This window comes from Cladophialophora yegresii, assembly GCF_000585515.1.
Source record: "Cladophialophora yegresii CBS 114405 chromosome Unknown aczIN-supercont1.4, whole genome shotgun sequence".
NCBI lineage: Eukaryota > Fungi > Ascomycota > Eurotiomycetes > Chaetothyriales > Herpotrichiellaceae > Cladophialophora > Cladophialophora yegresii.
Window position 1 is genome coordinate 860777 of NW_006913048.1, and position 21273 is coordinate 882049.

Here is a 21273-nt window from a genome sequence, read left to right on the forward strand (position 1 = left end):
TCCGCATTTCGTACACCGTATATCGTATGCAGTAAGAGTACAGCTTCTGGAAGCGGACTTCCTCTCATGCATCGAGTCAAAGAAGTAGGTGAATCTCGCTGCAGGCTCGTCAAAGTCCGAGACGCTTTAAAGACAGTTCAACTTCTCTTCAACGCTCAGTGCTTCAGTAACAGGTCGAGAACAAATATCCGAAGACTACGGTATATCGGACATGGCCCCTCACTCCAAACCACTCCCCAGCGTGGACACCCACGACCCACACCGACTCTGGGACTCGCGCCCAATCTTCAGCCACGTCGCCTCTTCGACAGGACAGACACGCATCGTCGCCACAGCGGGCCAAGTCGGCGCTGACCATGACCGCGTCGTCCCCGCGGACATTGACGAGCAAATCGCCCTTGCGTTCAAGAACCTGACGCGCTGCCTGGAGGCCGCAGGCGCCGGAGTCACCGATGTGTTCAAGCTAGTGTACTATATTGTGGACTATGACCCGAAGAACCGCCGACATACAAAGCATCTCAAAGCGTGGTTGAATGGGCACAGGCCTGCAACCACGCTTGTACCGGTGCCAGCGTTGGCAGATCCGGAGTTCAAATTCGAGGTCGAGGCCTATGCTGCTGTACGGCAGGAGCCGCTGCGGAATGTGGATGTCGTGATTGTAGGGGCTGGACTGAGTGGGCTGAAAGCTGCGTACGATCTGCAACAGAAGGGGGTTACCTGTGTGGTTGTCGAAGCGAGAGATCGCGTGGGCGGGAAGACCTGGTCCGTGGATCCTTTGGGTCAAGGGAAGTTCATTGACGTGGGTGCCGCTTGGATCAACGACACCAACCAAGCGAAGGTATATGAACTGGCTAACTTTCTCGGCCTGGAGCTTGTTACCCAAAGGACCCAAGGGAGTGTGATCCAGGAGGATCTTGCTGGGGTGATGGGCTTGTTTCCGTACGGTGGGACCCCCTCGAATGCGCCAGAGCCGAACGGCATCGCCAACCTGGTCTACATCCGCGAGCTATTCGAGAAGCTCTGTCAGCAGATTGATATTCGAGACCCCGTGGGATCGGGTGGCCAGTTCGATAAGATGACTCTGGAAGAATGGTGCAAGTCGGAGATCCAATCCGAGACCGCATCCGCGGCTGTCAATCTGTGGACGAGAGCAATGCTTGGTCTGGAGGCGTCAGAAGTCAGCGCGCTGTATTTCTTGGATTACTGCAAAAGTGGTGGCGGACTGCTGCAGATGAGGTCCGATTTCAAGCACGGCGGGCAATATCTCCGGTTCATCAAAGGTGAGCACCATCGACTGGTCGATGAACTGATGCAGAGACTGACCGTCGGTGACAGGCACCCAGTCGATGTCGCTTGGCCTGGCGGACAAGCTGCACCCTGGCTCGGTCGTTCTCAACTCGCCTGTCCGCCGCGTCTCGCAGACCGCAGATGGGATTTACGTCTCGGCAGGTCGAGGCGACTTCACGTGCAAAAGAGTCATCGTCTCGGTACCGACTGTTCTATATAAGGAGATTACCTTTGACCCGCCTTTACCTGCCGCCAAGGTGGAACTGGGAAAGCACAACGTCCACGGCTACACGCTCAAGGTTATGGTCAGTTACTCTGAACCGTGGTGGCGCAAGAAGGGATTGTCTGGTGCCATCATGTCCTTTATCGGGCCCATCACGACGTGCCGCGACTCTAGCAACGACGAGATCGGCCAGTTCAGCTTGACGTGCTTTACCAACGGCGACTTAGGCCGGAAGGGCTCTCTCCTGCCGAAAAAAGAGAGATTCAAGTCTATCGTGGCTCACATCAAGCGCCTTTACGCGTCGTACGTGGACGTGCCGGAGCCGATTGCCGTCACGGAGCATGAATGGGCGAGCGATCAATGGGCTCAGGGGTGTCCATGTCCTGCCTCGCCGCCAGGGGTCATGACCAAGTACAACCACGCCTTGAGGACAACTCACGGGAAAGTGCACTTTATCGGGACGGAGACTGCGTATGAGTGGAAGGGATACATGGACGGTGCCATCCGATCTGGTGAAAGGGGCGCGAAAGAAGTGATTGAAGCTTTTGGACGGGCGAAGCTGTGAATGAAGGCATCAGTACCCAGTTAAACTTACTTACTGGCCTCGTGTACTGTACCTCAAAGCCAGCCTCAGACTCTAACCACGCAGCACTCTGCTGTGCACACAGGAGTTCTAGTATTGAAGTTGCAAAACACCACTAGTCGATACTTACACTGTACTTGACCAGCAGCATATCTTTATCCTTGAGCAGCCCGCATCTGCATAATCATGCCAGGTGGTCACTGCTTACCTCTCGCAGCGCCCCTATTGGTGGGCTCCCATGGTCCAGGGGCCTCCCCGATCGCGGCTTGCAGCCCTGTGGCTGCTGACTCGGTTGGCTACGGGGGCGGGAGGCCTATCGATTGGGCAGCACGCCTAGCGGACTCCGCGTTAGCATGGTGGAGAAGCCTAACCACCGGGCCAGGGCCCTGCGCGTGTCACTGGTTCCCTAACGCGGCCTCCTATATCTCACCTCGCACTCCTATTTTTGTACGCGAGTCAAAATTACTGTGTACTCTCCTGACCGCAGGCACCGTTGACATTCATTTCAATCCCTCTTCGATTCGCGCTCTTCACCTTGTAATAATTTCTGGTCTATCGCACTGATCACCTTCTCACAAGCGCAGTTGGTGGAACGAGACCGAATAGCCAAGCAGGACCGGAAAGATGGGCTACAACACTCAGCTTCAGAGCAAATTCGCTCACAAGGTCGGCGAGCCCGTGCCCGAGTTCAATACTGAGTATGTTCTTCCTCTCCCAAGGATGGGTCCTCTCATCTTCGTCCGAGACCGCTGACTTGGTGATTCAGATTCCCCGCCCACCCTGGCATCGTCCACTTCCCAATCGCCTTCAACACCCTGGCATGGGGCCTCGACATTCTCTACTTCGTCACCACGACATTCAAGCCCGAGTTCCTGACCAGCCGTTTCGGTGCCCCCACGACGTTGCTTGACATGACCCGTGTCTCGTATTTCCTCCTCTGCGCCGGCTTGATCACCACCGTCCCGGCCATCATGTCCGGTAACATCCAGTTGGTGGGCATGATCAAGAAGAACGGCGGCCCCTGGGAAAAGGACGCGGCGGGCAAAGCCAAGAACACCATGGTGCCGAGGATCAAGGCCACCATTACGCACGCAATCATCAACGATCTGATATTCGTGGCCAACCTTTATAGTTGGTATCTGAGGAAGGACAAGGCGGGCGCGGTCAACCTGGGCAAGATCCCCAGCAGCACGAATCTCATCATCAGCGCGGTGCTCCTGCCTTTCTTGATCATTTCGGCCAAGATCGGCGGCACTCTTGTGTTCAACCACGGTGTGGGTTTGAATTTGGGAAGAAAGAAGTTCGAGTAGAGCTGAGAACAGTTCACGCCACCTGCAGAAAGTCGCGCAAGGAGCGGAGAATGGACACAAGGCGCGACGCCGTGACGCGAGAGTTGCTGCTCGCGTCTTTGCTCGGGAGACGGCTAGGGCGGTTCTAAAATTCTGGGTTAGCGAGCAGGAGAACCAGGGTACGCATTGACGAGGTCGTGGAGCGGTGCGCGTAGCACGTATCGATACCAACGATCAGTGGCGCGGTTCTGAGTACAGTACCAGATGAGTTCAACGCGCGTACGAAACGGGTAGAGTGGACGAATAAGAGTTGGCCGGGACTTTCTGCTCATGGAGCGATGAAAAATCAAACGCTACAGAGTTTCAGGTTGGATAGTACAATACGTAGTGAATTCTTAATCTGTTTGTGCACGGGGTAAGTGGACAGAGATCTACCAAGTACGAAGTATAGAGGACACACGGATCATAAAGAATACAAGTACGGAGTACATAGTCCGTGTCTCTCTTCCAGCCGGCGGTACTCCAACTTACCTGCAGCGCGGACGAGACCGCGCGGCAGGCAGGCCACGGGGATACAGAAGTCAGTCGAATGAGACGGGAGGTTGCCGGAAATCCCCCGATCAGACAGTACAGTACTTTGAATCTGCAACGACTCGATGCTGCAGGAATCATCAACCAAGAATCAGATTGCTTGAGAGAGGAGCTTTGCCTCCACGGCGAGGTCTGCTCACGAAGCAGGCCGCCCAGCTCGGCTTACAGTAAATCATGGACGACACGACGGACTTCGCAGACCACGTGCCACCGCCACCTGGTCCTCCGCCGTTGTTATCAGAACCTCAAATGCTCCAGCTCGCGCAGCAGGGTTGGCTATCCTTGCCGCTGCCTGCACAAACGGCAGGGACCTTAGCTGAACTTATGGCTACTTCGGCCGCGTTTTTCGATCAGCAGGATCACGTCAAGGCGAGGGCATATCCCTCTTCCAAGGCTGGCACTGAGTTCGGATACTACAAGGTGGAGAAGGAGAAAGAGTATGTGAGTATGTCACTTTCCGCTGTCGGGTGCATACTGCTACCACGTCGCAAGGCGGGAATGTCGCACCGCTGCACCACAGCTTGGGGGACACCGCAGCCAGGGCATGGCAAGAGCGTGCGCTTCTCCTGTTCCGCATCCTGTGTGACTTGACGCGCTGGTGCCACTTTGACACGCTGCCGCCGCCGTCGTCGCTGTGGTCTTCCGTGTGGAATGACATTCTCGACGGCACCCTGAAGATGCCTGCCTCAGAAGATCAAATGACATACACTTTGCTGCGCCTATTTCGGTACGTTCCAGCCACTGGGGTTGCCGAAACGCACATCGACCTAGGATTATTGACGCTCTGCGTGGGTGATCGTGAAGGGCTGGAAGTTCTAGATCGACAACACTCCACAAACGAACGGCCCGTCTGGATCAACTTGAATGCTGCAGGTGCGGTTGAAGCTGCGGGTGAAGCACGTGTGGCGACCATCCTGGTTGGGCAGACGCTCAGGGCTTTGTCCCAGAGGACGTTCAACGCGGGCATACATCGTGTGGTTGGCAATGCGGAGGGAAGACACAGTGTGGTGTTTGCGCTCCGCCATTCATCAAGACATGATGTTGATCTCGGCTTGTTTGGTGGCAAGGGACGTGTCAGGGCCAGCGAGCTCTACAGGTTTATCGAGGTTGGGAAGGTTAATATCAACACTGTCAAGAAAAGGAGGGATGCCCAGCGAGCTGAGGACGTGAAGGGAAGGCTCGCGAAGTCAGCATTGGCAAGGTAGGTATGAACGAACGGTTACAAGGGAGCAAGGGGGAGCTAGGGGATGGGAGGCTTAGTTGCGGTTTCCCTGCCTCTCTTGCTGTCATCGCTTGTATATGCAGCATGAGTACCTCGTCACATGTCAGTGGGTGGTGTTTTCTATTCGTGGTGTATGCCTGGCAGTATGTGTATGCCTGTGTTAGGTGTATGCACATTAAATGGTTGTACTCCGTGTCTATCTGGGCATATACCTTCACATGCTCCCGCCGAGCGATGAAATCGCAGTCATGGGGTGCGTCCCTGGGCTGAACAGCGACAGTCTCGGTCCAGGTCCGTGTGATGCAGCGGAGCGCAGCTGATCCAGACCTACAGAGCCTCAACCTCTCCGTCCTCTTCCCGTCATTTACTTTATTCAGCCGTCTATTTCAGATCTTAAACCTCCATTTCCGGCGCACGAACGACCCTTTGCAGCCAACTCATTCCCTTCCAATAAGCCTCCCTCCCAGTTTGAAGCTCTATGCTTATCTTGTGTCAGACTCGCCGGCCGCCTTACTGGTAGCCCTGCCCAGCCTCGTGTTCAGCCGCGCCACGGTGTGCTGCAGCCTGCGCAGAGCTGAACCTCCTCTACGTCGCGTAACACGAATGCCCTGTGGTTATCTGCCTTGTTCTCCCAGCGAGCGACATGTGAAAATCCAATGACTACAGAGGGTTGATCCCCAGCCTCTGACTGTAACCCTCATCTTGGCAGATCAGTCGGAGGACACACTGTGTCCTCCGTGCTGGGTTGGACTTGGTGCCACTCAAATTCAGCAGCCTCGCCTATCGAGTGTCCCGCTTTGCTCAGCGTCATCTTTCTTGCTTCAACAACCTACAGTACTGACCCCACTGTCACACACAACCACCGGGCGCATAACCACAATGGCGACGGCGGCAGCCCAGACGTCCAAACCCCTTCCCTACACGGCCAACCCTCTTCTCCTCATGTTCAACGACCTGGTCCTCTTCGTGCAAATCACCTTCACGTGGCCGATAACAGCTGGTCTCATGAGCATCGTGCTACCTCTACTCTCAACGAAGTCGGGACCCCTCGATGAGCTGGCTCTCACGGGGCCAAATCTGTGGGCTCTCTTTCAGCACTTGATTCTTATCATCGTGCAGATCTTGTTCCTCCTATCACTGATCCCGTTGGCGCTGTTTGGACTTCCCGTGTTCTATGTTCTCTATATTACTGGGTGTGTTGTGGGAAATCAGTGGATTTCGGGACTGCTGAACGGTCCAAGGCGGGAGGAACTATTCCAATCCCATCCCGACTGCGTGGCGGGAGACTGGCCAAAGCATGAGGGTGAGAAATGGGTCTTTATTAACGGTGTTGCGGTGGGGTCAGCATCTTCCCTATGGCTCTTTGGCGTAGACGTCTGTGACAGCTGACAACTAGGCAGGAGTCACTGGCTGCAATCGAATCTCGACCTCCTCGCTATGACCTTTCGTCGTCCCGTATTCGGCATACATAACCAGACGTAAGTTTTGGCTACTTCTTCTTTCCGTCGAGACTCACAGCATGTGATCTTACTGTGCTAATCTCCCTCCGTACACCAGCCGCGGCATCATCTTCGACGTCCTCGAGTGCATCATCCAGCGCGATCTGAGCTTCGCGACAACAGACATCCGCACAGCATACGCCGCAATACTGGAAATTCTCCAGGACGACAAAATCCACAAGGTGGTGTTAATCCTGCACAGCCAGGGCGGCATCGAGGGTGGGTTGGTGTTGGACTGGCTCTACGACACCGTCGCCGCGGATCAGCTTCGCAAGCTGGAGATCTATACCTTTGGCAACGCGGCGAATCATTGGAATGCGCCCGTCATCTCGTCGGGGACGTCAAGGTCAACCACAAATACCTCGGGTGTGGGAGGCGGCACCCCCACCGAAGCGGGAGACAGCACGACGAGCCAAACACGAAGAATCGTCCAGCACATTGAGCATTACGCCAACGAAGGCGACTATGTCTCCAAGTTTGGCATCCTACACTTCCGGCCCGATCAGGCGAGGCCGATGGCGAACGCAGATGTACCACAACCGCTACCGTCACCAGCACTACCCGCGTCCAGGAATTCCACCACGACCGTGAAGCCGAAGACCAAGGCGTCAACTTCCCCTTCACCACCACGGGCTTCAAAGCTCCAGACCGACACCGAGTCTGATTCTGTCCCGCGCGCCCACACCTGGTCAACGTCGCCTCAGACGCCCATCGAAAGGAACGACCTACAGCACCGCGCGCAGGACAACAACAGGTTTTTTGGGAAATTGTTCAAGCGCGCCAGTTCAGGACACATGCTCAACCAGCATTACCTGGGCAATCTCTTTGAGATGGAAGGTCTGGACTACCCGCGAGATCGGTCACGGGGGCGAGTCAAGAGCGGGAACGCATTCATGGACCAAGTGGTCGATATGGCCGTGTTCGAGGGGTCGGATACCGTGCAGGCGGCGCGGGAGGGACGACCGAGCGACGGAAACGGGGAAGGGCTTGGACTTGGAGCAGAAGATGGCTTAAGCGGAATTCAGATCAAACAGCTGAGTCGACTTTGGGGGTATTGTAATGGGGGGAGTCCGGGGGATTGATCTGGGAGCGAAGACCGGCATATAGTATAATCAATCTCCTTGTCGGAGGGGTTAGGACTTGGCAGTCCAGTTTTGAGCTGTGGAGTGTAGAGGTATGAATTCTGAGATGTGACTTCTGAGGTGTGAGTTCTGTGTAGGATGCGAGCTACGTATCAGCTGTGCGGCATCAGCGAGCGTGGTGATTATTTATGATATGAAATGGAGAAGGATATGTACGGCCACGACGTACTGGTATACTACAGCACATTGAATATAGTACGGAGATAGCCCAAGGTTTGACGCTGGGAGCGACATATATTTACTCGCGACTACTATACTGTCCTGCAACCCAGACAAGATATCCATACAGTACGGAGTCCATGCATGGTCTGATCCCTATACAGTGCCCGCGTACTCCGTACGGGGGACTTGATCAGCGACAATGTCCCGAGCTACAGGAATTAGCTTGCTCTTTACTGCTTGGTGGCTTGCTGTCCAACGGGCACAGATTAATACATAGGTATGTATCAGATCCTGTCGTGAACATTAATTAAACATTCTTCACTCGCCTATTTTACTATGTTACTCTGGGATGGCTCCGACTGCCCTCAGGCTCTCAGGGATTGGGTAATTATGTACTCGTTTGCGCCCAAGTATCTCTTTCTTGCCATGCAGCCCCTCCAAGTCAAGACTCACAAGTTTCTTCAGTCTCCTTCACATAATACGTAGGGAGGTCCCCCTTTTTGCCCCCCACTTCCTGTCCGTCCTCATTAGGTAGCCAGCAGGCATCCGGCCCTCCCATTCATTCCATACTATCTGCCAGCTGGCCTATGCCCTCCCACCCATTCATTTCTCACTCCCAGCGTTCTGGCTGCCTACAGAAACCCCCCGACCCCACCCTCGAACCTCTCAAACAAACTCAGATCAAACGTCTCGGCCACCCTATGGTACCCGGCCTCATTAGGATGCAAGTAATCCCCCGACTGCAGCGCGTCGGCCAACTGGCTAGGAAAGCTCTGGTTCCTCAACACGGCATCAAAGTCGAGGACCGCGTCAAAGGTGCCCGAATTGCGGATAAAGTCGTTGACCTTCTGCCGCGTCTGTTCGCGCAGCGGGTCCGAATACGATTGCGCCGTCTTGTTGTAGCCTGGGGCTGAGAAGGGCGTGATGGTCGCGCCGAAGAGCGGGATGCCCATGGCGTGCACGCGCCGGGCAATCTGGATGTACCCCGAGATCAGGGCGTCGTAGAGCATCGTTTGGTTGGAGGCCGTGGGGTCTGCAGTGCCGATGTCGTTGACGCCCTAAGTAATCAATGGTAAGCAATTGGATTGGGTGAGGTATGGCGTGTCCAGAGGCTCTACTGTATGTAAGACATGGATCATGGGTTTACAGTTGTAATGGTAAATGGGGATTGTAGATGTAGATCATCATTCGTGAAGAGACGTATTGACGCGTCCGGGGATCCAATTCTGGTCAAGTTCAGAGAATCGGAATGGGATCGCCATCACCTGGACTTCCGAACCCCATGGCGGGGATATTCTTCTTATTAAATCAGGATGCTCAGTCTTACCTCGAAAATCATCACCCACCGAATGGCAGGGTGAGAGAGGACATCGCGCTCAAGGCGTGAAAGGACGCTCGGTCCTAGTCCGTCGTGAAGAATCCGGTTTCCGCCCGCGGCTTGGTTGATGAATGAGATTGATGTTAGAGCCGACGAGTTCGATGCCGCCATGCGCGCATACACCAGATCAGGCCAGCGGTTGTTCTGGTCCGTGTCGCTGCCGCGACCGTCGGTGATGCTGTCGCCTATGATGGCCCAGGTGCGGTAGTCGGGAGGAGACCATGCCTCGACGGCGGAGAGGAAGTACCTTGACGCGTACAGAAATTAGAGATACGTGCTTACAAGTAATAATGGTGACAGAAAGACAGAGGGGAATGTGAATGAATATGCGGGTGCGACCACGGACTAGCCGTACCAATGCGCGGTACTGTTCAACAACGGCCCCGTCAAATTCGTGGCACCGACTTGATTGCCCATGGTAAACCACGAAGTCGCCCTACTACCCGGATGGCTCGTGATGGCGGTCCCGTTCTGCCCTGCCGCTAGGTATAGCGTCACGGAGATGGTGGACAGGGGCTGGACGGGGAAGTTCAACGGATCAGACACGGCGAGAGCACCATTGGGAATGGTGATGCCTGGGTTTCCGCCACTGAATGTCACGGTTTGGACGGTTGAAGGCTGGATTGCGCTGACGCCGGAAGACCCGTTGAAGGGCAGAGCTACAGTCATGGCCGTGATGGGCAGATCTGTGAGGCCAAAGGCGTTGGAGATTCGGATCCGGATCTGCTCGGCGCCGGTTGACATGTGCAGCGTCTGGCGGATCGTGCTGTTGTAGAACTGATTGGCGGTGTTGTTCTGGTAGAAAGTGTCAGTATGTCATTAGATGCCGGTCCGGATAGCGAAGCTCGCCGGTCTCGAGCCTCGAACCTCAGATCCTTACATATGGAGGCGGAGGAAGGTTCGTATACTCCGTCAACTGCGGCATTGCTGCCCAGGTATCGATCCAGTGGCCGTTGGGTATGCTAGGGATGGTGACGAGAGCTTGCCTAGCCTGCGGTCTGGGCAGAGCATTGCTGATGGCGCTGAGGTATGTTAAGAGTATAACGAGAGTAGAAACCCAGAATCTTTGGACACCCATCTTGATGGCTCACTTACGAAGGTTAACTTAGTCGCCTACCCTTGCCTGCAACCGCGAGAGCTTCGAAAGCTTGGCCATAGCATTTAATATAGCTATCAGAACTATGCGCAAGACCCTTGTAGCTCTTGGTTGAACCTGCCGTGGAGAATCTGGGGTATGCTCAACGTTGTGGGAGTTTAGCCTAAATCTCCGGCTTGATGTGGCCGTTCGACCGCCTCGGTTTTCATCCATGTTCCTGCATAGACCAGCAGTCGTGGGTGTATGACTGTGGGGTATGTAGCTTCGTCATCACGGCAGACATGGGACATCATGTTGTCTGGACCTGCCTGAAGTGGCCTGGGCAAAATGACGGATGAATATACAAGGACACCGCGTGGAGCTTGAGGTGGCAATGATCGTCGATTCTATGCTGTGTAAATAGCCGCAGGCGATTTGAGCCGCATAAGAAGAGAAGGGCCAGATGTCCGCATCGTACTCATACTGGGGTATATGTTGCGGGGTTACGAGGTAGAAGTGCGTCTGAAGTGCAGCTGAAGTGAAGGTAATGGCAGTATGATGATGTCGAGTTTCGCAGGCTACCCGGAGAAACATTTTTCCACAGACCGGAGAATCATCTTCCAGCGACAGGTACGGAGTACATTTGAGTCACCGTTCACTCAAGTAAGTGATTCTCCTGCAGAAGGTAGTAGAAATCCGAATGAGAATCGAGGCTCTCTTGATGAGGGAGGGTTCGAGTGGGAGCGCACAGGAGAGCAGACCAGACCTTTCACGCTTCGTTCTTGGCTGGGTGATTTTTCCCGAAGTGAACAGACGCCAGGACTCGTAGTTGAAATGATCAGAAGCTGAATTGCTTGTGCTTCCATTTTAAGTAGCTAAGAAATCTCGGAGGCCTCTCGAAGGCCCAGGGAGTCGGAAGAAAACCAACAGAGCCCGTCTCTCAAGACAAGACCAATTGCTGGCGAAATCATTCGCTCTAGTAATAACATGCAGCCGTCAATGGCGACCACGGTCCCATCCTGAACCGATCCGATACCGTATCGGGTCATTTAATCATCTTCGAAGATGGGTTATGAAAATCGTGAGTAGACGTAGTCTATTTGAACTTTTGGCATTCTCTTGTCGAAACTGCTGACGCGACAACAAGTTGATCAAATGCGGCGGCCTCCAGGCGAGCGACTATGCATCTCATAGCCGTCCGTTCGCGGTCGGGGCTTTTCGCCCGGCAGAGGTTGAGCAAACTCTCCTTTTGTTGATGCTTTTGGCCATACCAGCACCGCAATGTAGACCAAGACTACGACCACGGCGAACACGCTGTAGACGGCAACGGCAGAGCTGGGGACATTAGGGGTGCCAATATTCCCGGCAGTCCTGAAGCCCAGGCCGCCATTGACGACGCCCACAAGGATCAAGGCACGACCAACCCAGCGGTGTAAGTGACCAAAGATGCTGCGGTTGCCGACCTTCCGGAAGTGGAGATGCTGAAGTAGACCCAGAGTCGGTTGGAAGGCAACCATCCAGGCGACGAGAAGATAGCCGATGACCATGTGGTAGCCATCCAGGTTGTGGACTTGATTTCCGAGTCTGACTCCTAGGCCGAGACCGGCAAGCATGAGGATAATGGTGACCACCTGTAGTGGAGCGTGAATGTATCGAACTTTATTGCTGTACGGCAGATAGAGTGTCAATGCCGCCAAGGGGAACAGCACGACGAAGACGAGAGACATGATAGTGGCGTGACCGATTCGGACGCTGTCATCGGGGCCCCTGCTCACAGTCGCATCCGATGACGAAGAATCCGACGACGAAGGGTCGGAGCTTGCGATAGGGTTGGATACTGGGCCAGTCGCTGTGGCCACCGTGCTGGTGGTAGCTGTCTCTGTCTCTGTTTCGGGGGCCTGCGTCCCACTGGCTGTTTGGGATGGAGAGCCAGATTCAGTTGCCGATGCGGATGGCGATGGCGATGGCGATGGCGATTCCGCCGCCGCCACGAAGGGGTTGGAAGAGCTGCCACCAATACCTTTAGTCAAGTCCAGGGTGAAACCACTATTGCTGTCATGCTGTGAAATTCCGGCACTCTGATCGGTCGAGTCCATCGGATCTCCGCCTTTGTGGGCAACGATCCAACTGCTTGAGCTGTCGGTTGCATCCATGCTGCCTCCATTCCAGCTCAGGCAGGAGTCGCAACGGATGTTGGCAACGAGAGTGCCATCTGAAGTGATACCGCTTCCTTCGAGGACTGAAATTGACGCATCCGAGTTGAATTGAGGTTCCTGGTGGCCAGTACCTAATCTAGGAGAGACGGTCACGTTCGTGCTGTCGGCGGCATAGACGACGAGCATGTTGGAACCAGCCATGCGCGAGCCTTGCCCGAAACCAACCCATTCCGTCCCGCTTGGCGCGCTGATTTGGAGAAAGATCGAGCCGCTCCCTGACGAGGCTGTATCCGAGGGAATGTTGACTGATAAAGCATATTGATCGGAGACAAGCTGTGCGAACTGTGCTGACGAGCTAGCCACTATACAAGCCCGGTATCAGAATGAATACGCTTTATCGATAGAGGGAGAGCAACCATACCAAAGGCCATGCCGGCCAAGACGCTTGTCCGGACCATTGCGTTTTGACACAAGACTAGACGACGTTGATCAAGGATAGGAGACCCAGAAACGGGAGAGAGGCCTAAAGGCGATATGTATATGTGCTCTGTAAAGACGTGTGTTCAAGGGGATCTGAGAGTAACGAAGGGGATGCTCTTCTGCCCGCTTTAACGCGTCACGTTAGAATTTCGAGGTTGAGACGCGCGAATGGAATCCAAAGGGTTTTTAATCTCCTTCCCGTCTGGAGTCGAGGCGCCATTGATGCCGAAAGTTTGCATCCCTCGTCTCCAGGGCAGATTGCACAGCCAGCGTGCGGGATTGCGTGTCAAGTGGCTTGCCAAGGGGCTGGAGTACCGCGACAAGTGACAAGGCTCGCCTTAAAACACTAGTCTCCCCTTGTTGCAGGATTCCCGTTTCCGACGCGCCATGCCATGGGCATTACGCGGCAGCTGCAACAGACTTACCTTGTTCCTGATGAATTGACCGGCCGTCGATAGACCAACGTCGTTCTTGCATCACCTCAGGCTAGAGAGATGATCTGATTACCCACGGCCACAGAACATGCTGAACGGAGTGACTCCGGAGGTGCAGACGGACAAGGCTGGATCAGGAGGAATAAATAGAAACAATCCACAAGGGCTGAAGGGCAAATTGACGGATTCGGTGCTGGAACGGAGTCGACGCTCACAGGGGCACGCGGGCTGGGCGAGTCCTAGCGAACGAGCGGGTCCCCAGCCCGCGAACATGCTTGAGCTTGAGTGACGGCTTTCCGGCTTTAATGCGCTTAGCGCGACTTTATCGCACTAACGGAAGGCTTGGCGCAAATTCCTCTCCGCGAGGCCGAGCGTCCTCGTAACCTATAACAAATCGGTTGGCCAGCAGCGTGGAAGATGCTGGGCAATATGTGGGAGTGCCGGGTGGGATCATGCAAGGACTCGTGTCCATTGTCCATATCCATAGTCGCGGTTGGCGGTTGGCTATTGCTAATACCCTGATCTGGACATATACCAGGTACTCGTATCAGCCATAGCGTTCTTCATCCCGAGCACCGTGCATCAAAGGATTCTGCGGCGAGTCAAGGCGTGCGTCATGCTGTGGACGCATGGAGACGTCGGCACCACTCTCTGGGAACACGACGACGAGGCCCAACTACCGTTCACGGTAGCAGCCGTTTTCAGCAGGCACGTTAGGACATGATCGCCGTGACTTTGGCCCAGCTACTCCATTCTCTGCGGTCCACGGCCGTTCTCCAGATCTAAGTTCTGACGTTTCCAGCAGTTGGAATAGCTAAATTGCCTGTTTGAGAAGTCGTCAACTGCTTTGTCGTACGCAATTACCGATGGCATAACACGGAACTGTGGCAGTGTGTTAACAGGCAGGCTATCTCGTCGCTTCACTTTCCAATCACGACATCAGCACAACTTGTCGGACCACTTCGGAAGGCATGGAACTGGTCGACAATCATCATAGTTGCGATGATCGACGCCAATGCAACCGAACCAAGCGAGTACGAAAGAACTCAAGCATAGGGAGTATGCGTAGAGAACACGATAGTCAGCAGTCCGAAGGCAATAAACAATTGACTCATTATGTTTGGAATCCATGATCGTCTTGCTTGATTGGCCGTCAAATTGCAAGAAAGTGCTTTCTCTTCCATCCTGCCCAGGAAGATTGATCTCTGCACTGACCCTGATCTTTAAGCCGGTCCCTGCCTGGAGCCCCAACTGCTTTCAGGATGCGACCTATCCTTGGCATGATGCCAGAAGCCTGCCTGCATCCAAGCAGTGGAGGTGCTTCGTAATATCTCTGGCCTTCCACCCAGATGACGTGATAGACACTCCGAACAGAAGAAACAAGTCACCTTGTCTTCAACATGATCTCTTTGATCATCTCGTTCCCGAGCCTTACAGCATCGGGAAACCGGGGAGCAAAGTATCGTTGAATGCTCTCGAATCGGTCCCGATAAGCTTCGAAGGCGCCAAACGAGACACAGTCGGACCACGCCTACCCGACGAGGTCTTGTTAGCGCTCAAATTCGTGCATGCACCTATCACTGTACCTTCCCATCTCGGAGAATGGTGGGGTGCGGTGATTTAAAATCACCCTTCCGACCGACAACGATGCTCCTTTCCCAATATGCATATGGGAGGAGTCGAAGCCGGTCGGAAGGTGAGGACTTACTCTTGCCGCGAAAGTGAATTCGAGATCGTCTGAACGGAAAGTGTTATCCTCGATTGCTGTGTTGATGACCTCATCCAACAAGGTCTCATTGCGAAAGAGATATTCGGTAACGCCCAACCATATGCGGAACAGCTGTTGGTCGGGCTGTCAGAAATAGAAACGTAACTACTCTCCGTGCGGAGGGTCACTCACAGGTGTAGAACAAATCATATGGTCGTACGGGACAATGCCGAGTTTCCACCAACAGTCAACAATGCCCAACAGGCTGAGGTGGTTGTTCGGCGTTCTTTTATCTGGTCGTTTGGAGAGCGAGAACTTGTCCAGTACTTCATCGCCCAGCAACAGGTCCTGATTCACTGCATCTTTGGAGAACACGGCAGCACCTGCAGTCTTGATCCTGCGAGATAACGACTCTCGGTGACCGCCCAGCATGAGCTTGTAGAGTTCTGTAACCGACTGGGCATACTGGCGAATTTGCTGTTTGGCTGCAGGATTGAGAATTGCTAGGCCAGCGTAGACGTGCCACTTGTTTGCATATATTCGCAATGTGATATTGATCTTGACGTTCTCAATGCCCCCAACGTACCGGTCAATCTCCCAGGGAAACTGATTGTTTGCTGCCCAGGCTGTGCCCATGCTCAGAAAGGCCGCATGCGTGACAGCTTGTGTGTCTGCTGTGATCCGATCATGCTTTTCGCCAGACAGAAACACGAAAGTCGAGTTCAAACAAGACAAGACCCGAACACAGAGATCGACACTCTTCTGCGACGCGCGGTGTTGGATGACCACAAGAGGCTGGCCTGTCGGGTCTACCGCAGGCCCGTGGAGAGAATGGCAAGAGACGATTTCAACGTCATCGGGCAGATACTTATCAAATGCAGCCAGCTCAGGGGCTTTACAGGAAGTCTGTCCACCAACTATAGCGCCAACTTTGGTTGAAGGGCCATACTCGGCGACGATTTTCTCAATGAGCTCAGCTTCGACACTGTAGATAATCCAGTCGCTTGCTCTGGAAACAAGGTGACCATTGGGTAAGATATTTATTCCTCTCTATCTTTTGTCAATCATGTTCATCAACTCTGCTGACGAGACGAACCTCGTTCTCGTACTCTTCCCTCAGTGTCTGAAACTTGTCGGGACGGTCACAGGCGTTGACTCTACGTGCGATCTATCAGCTCTAGCACCTGACTGTGAAACAGGGAGACGGTTGGTTTCTGTAATGCAGGAGTCAGCTGAGGTTCACGTTGGAATTGGTAGGACGATGGCAATGTGTGTTGGTCTTCAGACGAGAAAAAAGTAAGGTAGCGAGGAGTTTACATCAGTGATAGCCGCCGCAACAGAAGGCAACATCAGAATGATGAAGCCATATCGCGAACAACCATGCTCGAGCCAAATGCACTCTGGGTCATCATGCGAGGGTGGGGAAGGACACATTGAGACGTACCTGTCCGAGAACAACATCTAGCCGTATCTTCAGAAGACTACGCAGATGCCTACCTCCAGCCCGCTTGACTGAACCTCCTCGCGTACATGCGACCCATGTCCCCCATGCCAATGATGCCAACCATAATGTGCTCCATGGCAGGCAGAGAACTAGTGAAATTTTCCGGGTCTCGAAATTAAAGAGCTGTTACTGAGAAAGCGCAGGTCGACGGCTTGAAGCCGACTAGACGATTCCAGTTCATCAAGATGAAGAGCATGACTCACACCAGCTGAGGAAGATGTGCCGTCTTATCCACGACCGAGAAATGTAGGGCTTCGAGGTGTGTTCTGACAGAAAATCTCCCGGCACGAAAGGTTTGCTTGACCCTGACGCGCGTTGGCGCCAAGCAGTGGAGCAAGCTGACTGGCTAAACCCCGGCTCCACTGCGACCGCACCACCATTTTCCACCTTCGAAATTGATTGACAACGAAATTATTTCCCACCTTCGCTATTCCACCGACAACACCACCAGCGGCTCTTCAAGATGGCTCCCAAAAAGAAGATTGAGCGCGCCGCAACCGAGAATGTCTCGCTCGGTCCGCAGGTCCGCGAGGGTGAGTAAACTGCCGGGACTGCACATGTATGAGCTGGGAGCTGATTGAGATCTCGTTGGATAGGTGAACTCGTCTTCGGCGTTGCGCGCATCTTCGCATCCTTCAACGATACCTTCGTTCATGTCACCGATCTGTCGTAAGTGAAAAGAACAAATATTAAGAGCAACACCTCCTAGTGAGGCGCGGATGGTCCATAGGCTAACAATCTGGGTGATTCCAGTGGCCGCGAAACCATCTGCCGAGTCACAGGAGGCATGAAAGTCAAGGCCGACCGTGACGAATCTTCTCCCTACGCCGCCATGTTGGCAGCTCAGGATGTCGCACAACGCTGCAAGGAATTGGGCATCACCGCTCTGCACATCAAGATCCGTGCTACTGGTGGAAATGGCACAAAGACCCCCGGTCCAGGTGCCCAGTCCGCTCTCCGTGCTTTGGCTCGCTCAGGAATGAAGATTGGAAGAATCGAGGATGTGACCCCCACGCCGTCTGACAGCACGAGACGCAAGGGTGGTCGCCGTGGTCGTCGTCTGTGAGTGTGTGCGACACTGGCTCGTGCATGGGATCTACTTTTACTACTTTCACGCCTTGCGGTAGAAAGGAACTTCAGACCCTGTGGAGGCGGGGATGATGGAATCGATAACAAATACGCGAAGAACGGCTCCTCTGCCTGGTCTTCAGCCGTGGCTTTCCTTGCGACCAACGATCGCATGGGAAAGTCCGCAGGCATGATGAAATAAATCTCAATGAAAGCCAAGAATTCTCGCGACCTCCTAGTCTCCGTAGGCAACCCCCATCCTCTCATCTACCTCCGGCGTCGTTAAGTACCAAGATGGCGTCGAACTCAATCATCCTCTCACTCCCGCCCAAGACGTTTGTAGGCTTAGACTTGCTGTCCTTCAACTCCTCGCCCAACTTTCTCGGCATCGCGAGAGTCCCGTCAGGCCTCCACTTCCTGTACACAGGGACTGACGCGTCACTGTCAATCCGGCATGGCAGATGGCTGAAACTTGGCGCAACCGCAGAGACACATGTTCTCGAATGGAATGGCGATACTGAGAGCCTTGACTTGGTGGACCCGAAGGATCCCTCTGCGCAGAATGCAACCACTTCGGCCTCGAATGGCCGTGGACTGGTCGATTACGCTGCTCTACAGAATGCGACATCGGACTTGGCAGCTCGCGAAGCCCAGAATGAAGATGCTGATGTAGGACACAATCGGCATTCAGCAGACGAGGGCCGCGTAGTATCTACAGACTGGCCTAGCATGACCACGCATATCACTCCTTCTTTACTCGATCGCGTGCTATCCCCCGACTGGCTCGTGTCATCAGTCTCCTCCGCGCCGCATGATACCGAAACCGTTCCCGGCCTTTCGCATCTAGAGGTCTCCAATGTCCTTGATCAACTTCCGCTCAACCTTCTGTCTATCAACCCAAAGCAGACCTGGGCGGAGGGCGATGTCGGTCGAATCAGAACCGACCGCGCGCGAGATCGAAGCTGGTACCTGACCCATCTTATCGAGAATGTTACTCCGGAGGGCAAGAACAGAGTATTCGGTGCCCGAGAAATACTAGGCGAACTGCAATTCTGCTTCCTCATGGTCCTGACTCTTGCAAATTACAGCTGCCTGGAGCAATGGAAGCGCTTACTTTCCGTCTTCTTCACATGTCGAACGGGGTTAGATGAGGTCGAGGAGTATTTTGTGCAAATGCTCAAAGTCCTACAGCTACAAGTGAGACATGTCGAGGACGTCGAAGGCGGGCTGTTCGATCTCAGGGACGAGAATGCCAGTTCCTGGTTACGATCGCTCTGGGCAAGGTTTAGAGGTGTAGTAGATGAGGCGGCCAAGGGGGAAAGGGAGACATTGAAAAAAGAGGTTGCTGACCTCCAGAAGTTGTTTGAGGACAAGTACGGCTGGCAGAGTGAGAGGGACCTTTTAAGGCGCGGGATGTTAGAATTGGAAGACGGCGAGCGGATCGAGGTGACTATGCCCGGTGTCGACGAAGACGAGGAAACGGGCGAATATGCTCCGGTCATTGTGGAAACCTAGAGTGTCAGCAAGTGTGGTGACGGTCGCACAAATTCTCGTTCTCGAGCCATGTTGCTACACACTGTGATGGAAATACCCGTTTTGAACTGAAGAATTGTGTTTTGCTCGATTGGTGGACGCAAACCCTCGGCTGGGCAGCCGTCACGAGTAGTTAAGCGCCTCGTTGCGTTCTATGATAGCACAGCAATATCAATCTTGATCTTGCCGACTCATGCATGTTCCGGTCATTCCGTCGATGTTGGAACAAGACCCAAGCTCGCCTCACGAACCCGGATCCTGAATGAACATGATCCTTAGGACGGGGACATCCTCGCCAGGATTCACCGGCATCACAACCTCAGCCATTCCCACCCACGCCCACACCCACACAGCACGCTCAACGATACGATTTCTGGTACCGCGCCCGGGCGCCGGGACCGCCAAACTTCTTGGGCTCACACCGTCTGTTGTCCGCAACGAGTAATGTACGATCATACTGCACTAGCGCCTGCTTCAGCTGGTTCTTGGTGTACTCGTCGACGTATTTCTGGTAGTAAGCCACGATGGACTTGGCGATGGCCTGGCGAATGGCATAGATTTGCGAGGTGTGGCCGCCGCCTGTGACGCGGACGCGGATGTCGACTTCGCTGAAGCGCTCGGGGCCAAGGATCAGGATGGGTTCGTAGACCTAAAAATGCGCACTATGTTAGGACCTGTTTAGGACTGTGGTCGTTGGGCGTTTCAATCTCATAAGGTGTGGATGCCTTCAGGTGCTGAAATCGTTTCTCGTTCGGTGTCTTACCTTGAAGCGGAGGATTTCAGGTTGGACGAGGTTGAGGGGCCGGCCATTGACCTTGACGAGGCCTTTGCCTTTCTGTTGCCGCATTGTTGGTCAGTCCTTCGATTCTTTCTTCCTGCCGATATATTGGGAGTTGCTGACCTTGCAGTGGGCGACTGCCGTGGCTGTCTTCTTCTTGCCGAAGCACTGTACGCTCTGTGGGGCCGACATAGTGACTGACGGCGAGGGCAGAGTCGATACAGTCGAATGGTGTTGAGTCGTGCGAACTTGAACTTTCGTGGTGGAGGAAATTCGCAGCGCAAGTGCGGTGGGTCTTGCCAAGTCCGGTAGCCAAGTTAAGCCGTGTTTGGCACTAGTGGAATTTCTTCTTCGCGACGAACGAACGCAAGCTCAATGTGATGCGGCTTCTTTTCGTGGGCAGGCTGGCCTGAAGGAACATTTGGTTATCAACTCATCCACCGCTCAGGACCTCTAAGTCTTGTGGACTGTCGACGAACCTCTCAGCCGGACGTCTTCTCCATATCTGATGTCAAGATAGCACTAGCCCGCCATGTCGCAAACGATAGGCAAGGTACACTCACTGCTGCCATTGAGGCCTATTGAGCAAAACTGATATTTCTCCGCAGACCCGTCTGGCCTACTCCCGCACATGGCATTACATCGACGTGGGCAGTGATTCTCGCCCGCTAGGCCGCGTGGCTTCCAGCATTGCGACTTTCCTCATGGGCAAGCATAAACCCATCTACGACCCTTCAACAGACTGCGGCGACTACGTCGTCGCCTGCGGCTGCCACGACATCCACGTTACAGGCAAGAAGCGCCAGCAAAAGCAATACTACACGCACAATACGCGGCCGGGGTCGCTGAAGCAAATGTCTATGGAGAAGATGATCGAGAAATGGGGCGGAGGTGAGGTGTTAAAGAAGGCGGTTAGGGGGATGTTACCAAAGAATCGACTGCGGGACAAGCGACTGGCCAGATTAAAGGTATTCGAGGGCACGAAACATCCGTACAAGGCGAATATTGTCAAGTTTGAGGGTCGGCCGTTCACAGGGGATCAGCCAGAGACGGGCCCGGTCATGGCTGCGATTGAGGCAAGTAAGGATGCGAAGGAAGGTCCTTTATAATGAGGACGGAGCTGTTTTTCATCGAAAAGGCGTTCGGAGAACGAGCGGCAGA

At 54.2% G+C, this 21273-nt stretch overlaps 11 protein-coding genes across 11 annotated transcripts; 7 read left to right on the forward strand and 4 right to left on the reverse strand.

Moving 5' to 3' along the window:
- Positions 1–211: 211 nt before the first annotated feature.
- On the forward strand, positions 212–2075 carry A1O7_05629 (uncharacterized protein; the record flags this gene model as incomplete). The annotated part of the gene is made up of 2 exons (XM_007759637.1): positions 212–1280; positions 1336–2075. 2 exons carry the CDS (start codon positions 212–214, stop codon positions 2073–2075), a joined length of 1809 nt encoding a protein of 602 aa, XP_007757827.1.
- Positions 2076–2717: 642 nt separating this feature from the next.
- A1O7_05630 (uncharacterized protein) lies at positions 2718–3403 on the forward strand (the record flags this gene model as incomplete). Its single annotated transcript, XM_007759638.1, has 2 exons — positions 2718–2791; positions 2860–3403. The coding sequence occupies 2 exons, from the start codon at positions 2718–2720 to the stop codon at positions 3401–3403; spliced, it is 618 nt and encodes a 205-aa protein (XP_007757828.1).
- A 744-nt stretch (positions 3404–4147) lies between these two features.
- Positions 4148–5178, forward strand: A1O7_05631 (uncharacterized protein; the record flags this gene model as incomplete). The annotated part of the gene is made up of 2 exons (XM_007759639.1): positions 4148–4418; positions 4466–5178. The coding sequence occupies 2 exons, from the start codon at positions 4148–4150 to the stop codon at positions 5176–5178; spliced, it is 984 nt and encodes a 327-aa protein (XP_007757829.1).
- An 896-nt stretch (positions 5179–6074) lies between these two features.
- A1O7_05632 (uncharacterized protein) lies at positions 6075–7776 on the forward strand (the record flags this gene model as incomplete). Its single annotated transcript, XM_007759640.1, has 3 exons — positions 6075–6535; positions 6596–6673; positions 6753–7776. The coding sequence occupies 3 exons, from the start codon at positions 6075–6077 to the stop codon at positions 7774–7776; spliced, it is 1563 nt and encodes a 520-aa protein (XP_007757830.1).
- An 854-nt stretch (positions 7777–8630) lies between these two features.
- Positions 8631–10454, reverse strand: A1O7_05633 (uncharacterized protein; the record flags this gene model as incomplete). The annotated part of the gene is made up of 4 exons (XM_007759641.1): positions 8631–9056; positions 9326–9623; positions 9732–10171; positions 10257–10454. 4 exons carry the CDS (start codon positions 10452–10454, stop codon positions 8631–8633), a joined length of 1362 nt encoding a protein of 453 aa, XP_007757831.1.
- Positions 10455–11602: 1148 nt separating this feature from the next.
- A1O7_05634 (uncharacterized protein) lies at positions 11603–13065 on the reverse strand (the record flags this gene model as incomplete). The annotated part of the gene is made up of 2 exons (XM_007759642.1): positions 11603–12969; positions 13029–13065. 2 exons carry the CDS (start codon positions 13063–13065, stop codon positions 11603–11605), a joined length of 1404 nt encoding a protein of 467 aa, XP_007757832.1.
- Positions 13066–14905: 1840 nt separating this feature from the next.
- On the reverse strand, positions 14906–16809 carry A1O7_05635 (prephenate dehydrogenase (NADP+); the record flags this gene model as incomplete). Its single annotated transcript, XM_007759643.1, has 5 exons — positions 14906–15052; positions 15230–15361; positions 15422–16279; positions 16326–16386; positions 16727–16809. 5 exons carry the CDS (start codon positions 16807–16809, stop codon positions 14906–14908), a joined length of 1281 nt encoding a protein of 426 aa, XP_007757833.1.
- Positions 16810–17196: 387 nt separating this feature from the next.
- On the forward strand, positions 17197–17799 carry A1O7_05636 (40S ribosomal protein S14; the record flags this gene model as incomplete). The annotated part of the gene is made up of 3 exons (XM_007759644.1): positions 17197–17266; positions 17330–17402; positions 17487–17799. 3 exons carry the CDS (start codon positions 17197–17199, stop codon positions 17797–17799), a joined length of 456 nt encoding a protein of 151 aa, XP_007757834.1.
- Positions 17800–18095: 296 nt separating this feature from the next.
- Positions 18096–19316, forward strand: A1O7_05637 (uncharacterized protein; the record flags this gene model as incomplete). Its single annotated transcript, XM_007759645.1, has 1 exon — positions 18096–19316. The coding sequence occupies one exon, from the start codon at positions 18096–18098 to the stop codon at positions 19314–19316; it is 1221 nt and encodes a 406-aa protein (XP_007757835.1).
- Positions 19317–19692: 376 nt separating this feature from the next.
- On the reverse strand, positions 19693–20304 carry A1O7_05638 (40S ribosomal protein S16; the record flags this gene model as incomplete). Its single annotated transcript, XM_007759646.1, has 3 exons — positions 19693–19983; positions 20098–20169; positions 20236–20304. 3 exons carry the CDS (start codon positions 20302–20304, stop codon positions 19693–19695), a joined length of 432 nt encoding a protein of 143 aa, XP_007757836.1.
- A 340-nt stretch (positions 20305–20644) lies between these two features.
- Positions 20645–21221, forward strand: A1O7_05639 (50S ribosomal protein L13; the record flags this gene model as incomplete). The annotated part of the gene is made up of 2 exons (XM_007759647.1): positions 20645–20665; positions 20721–21221. 2 exons carry the CDS (start codon positions 20645–20647, stop codon positions 21219–21221), a joined length of 522 nt encoding a protein of 173 aa, XP_007757837.1.
- Between the last annotated feature and the right edge of the window lie 52 nt (positions 21222–21273).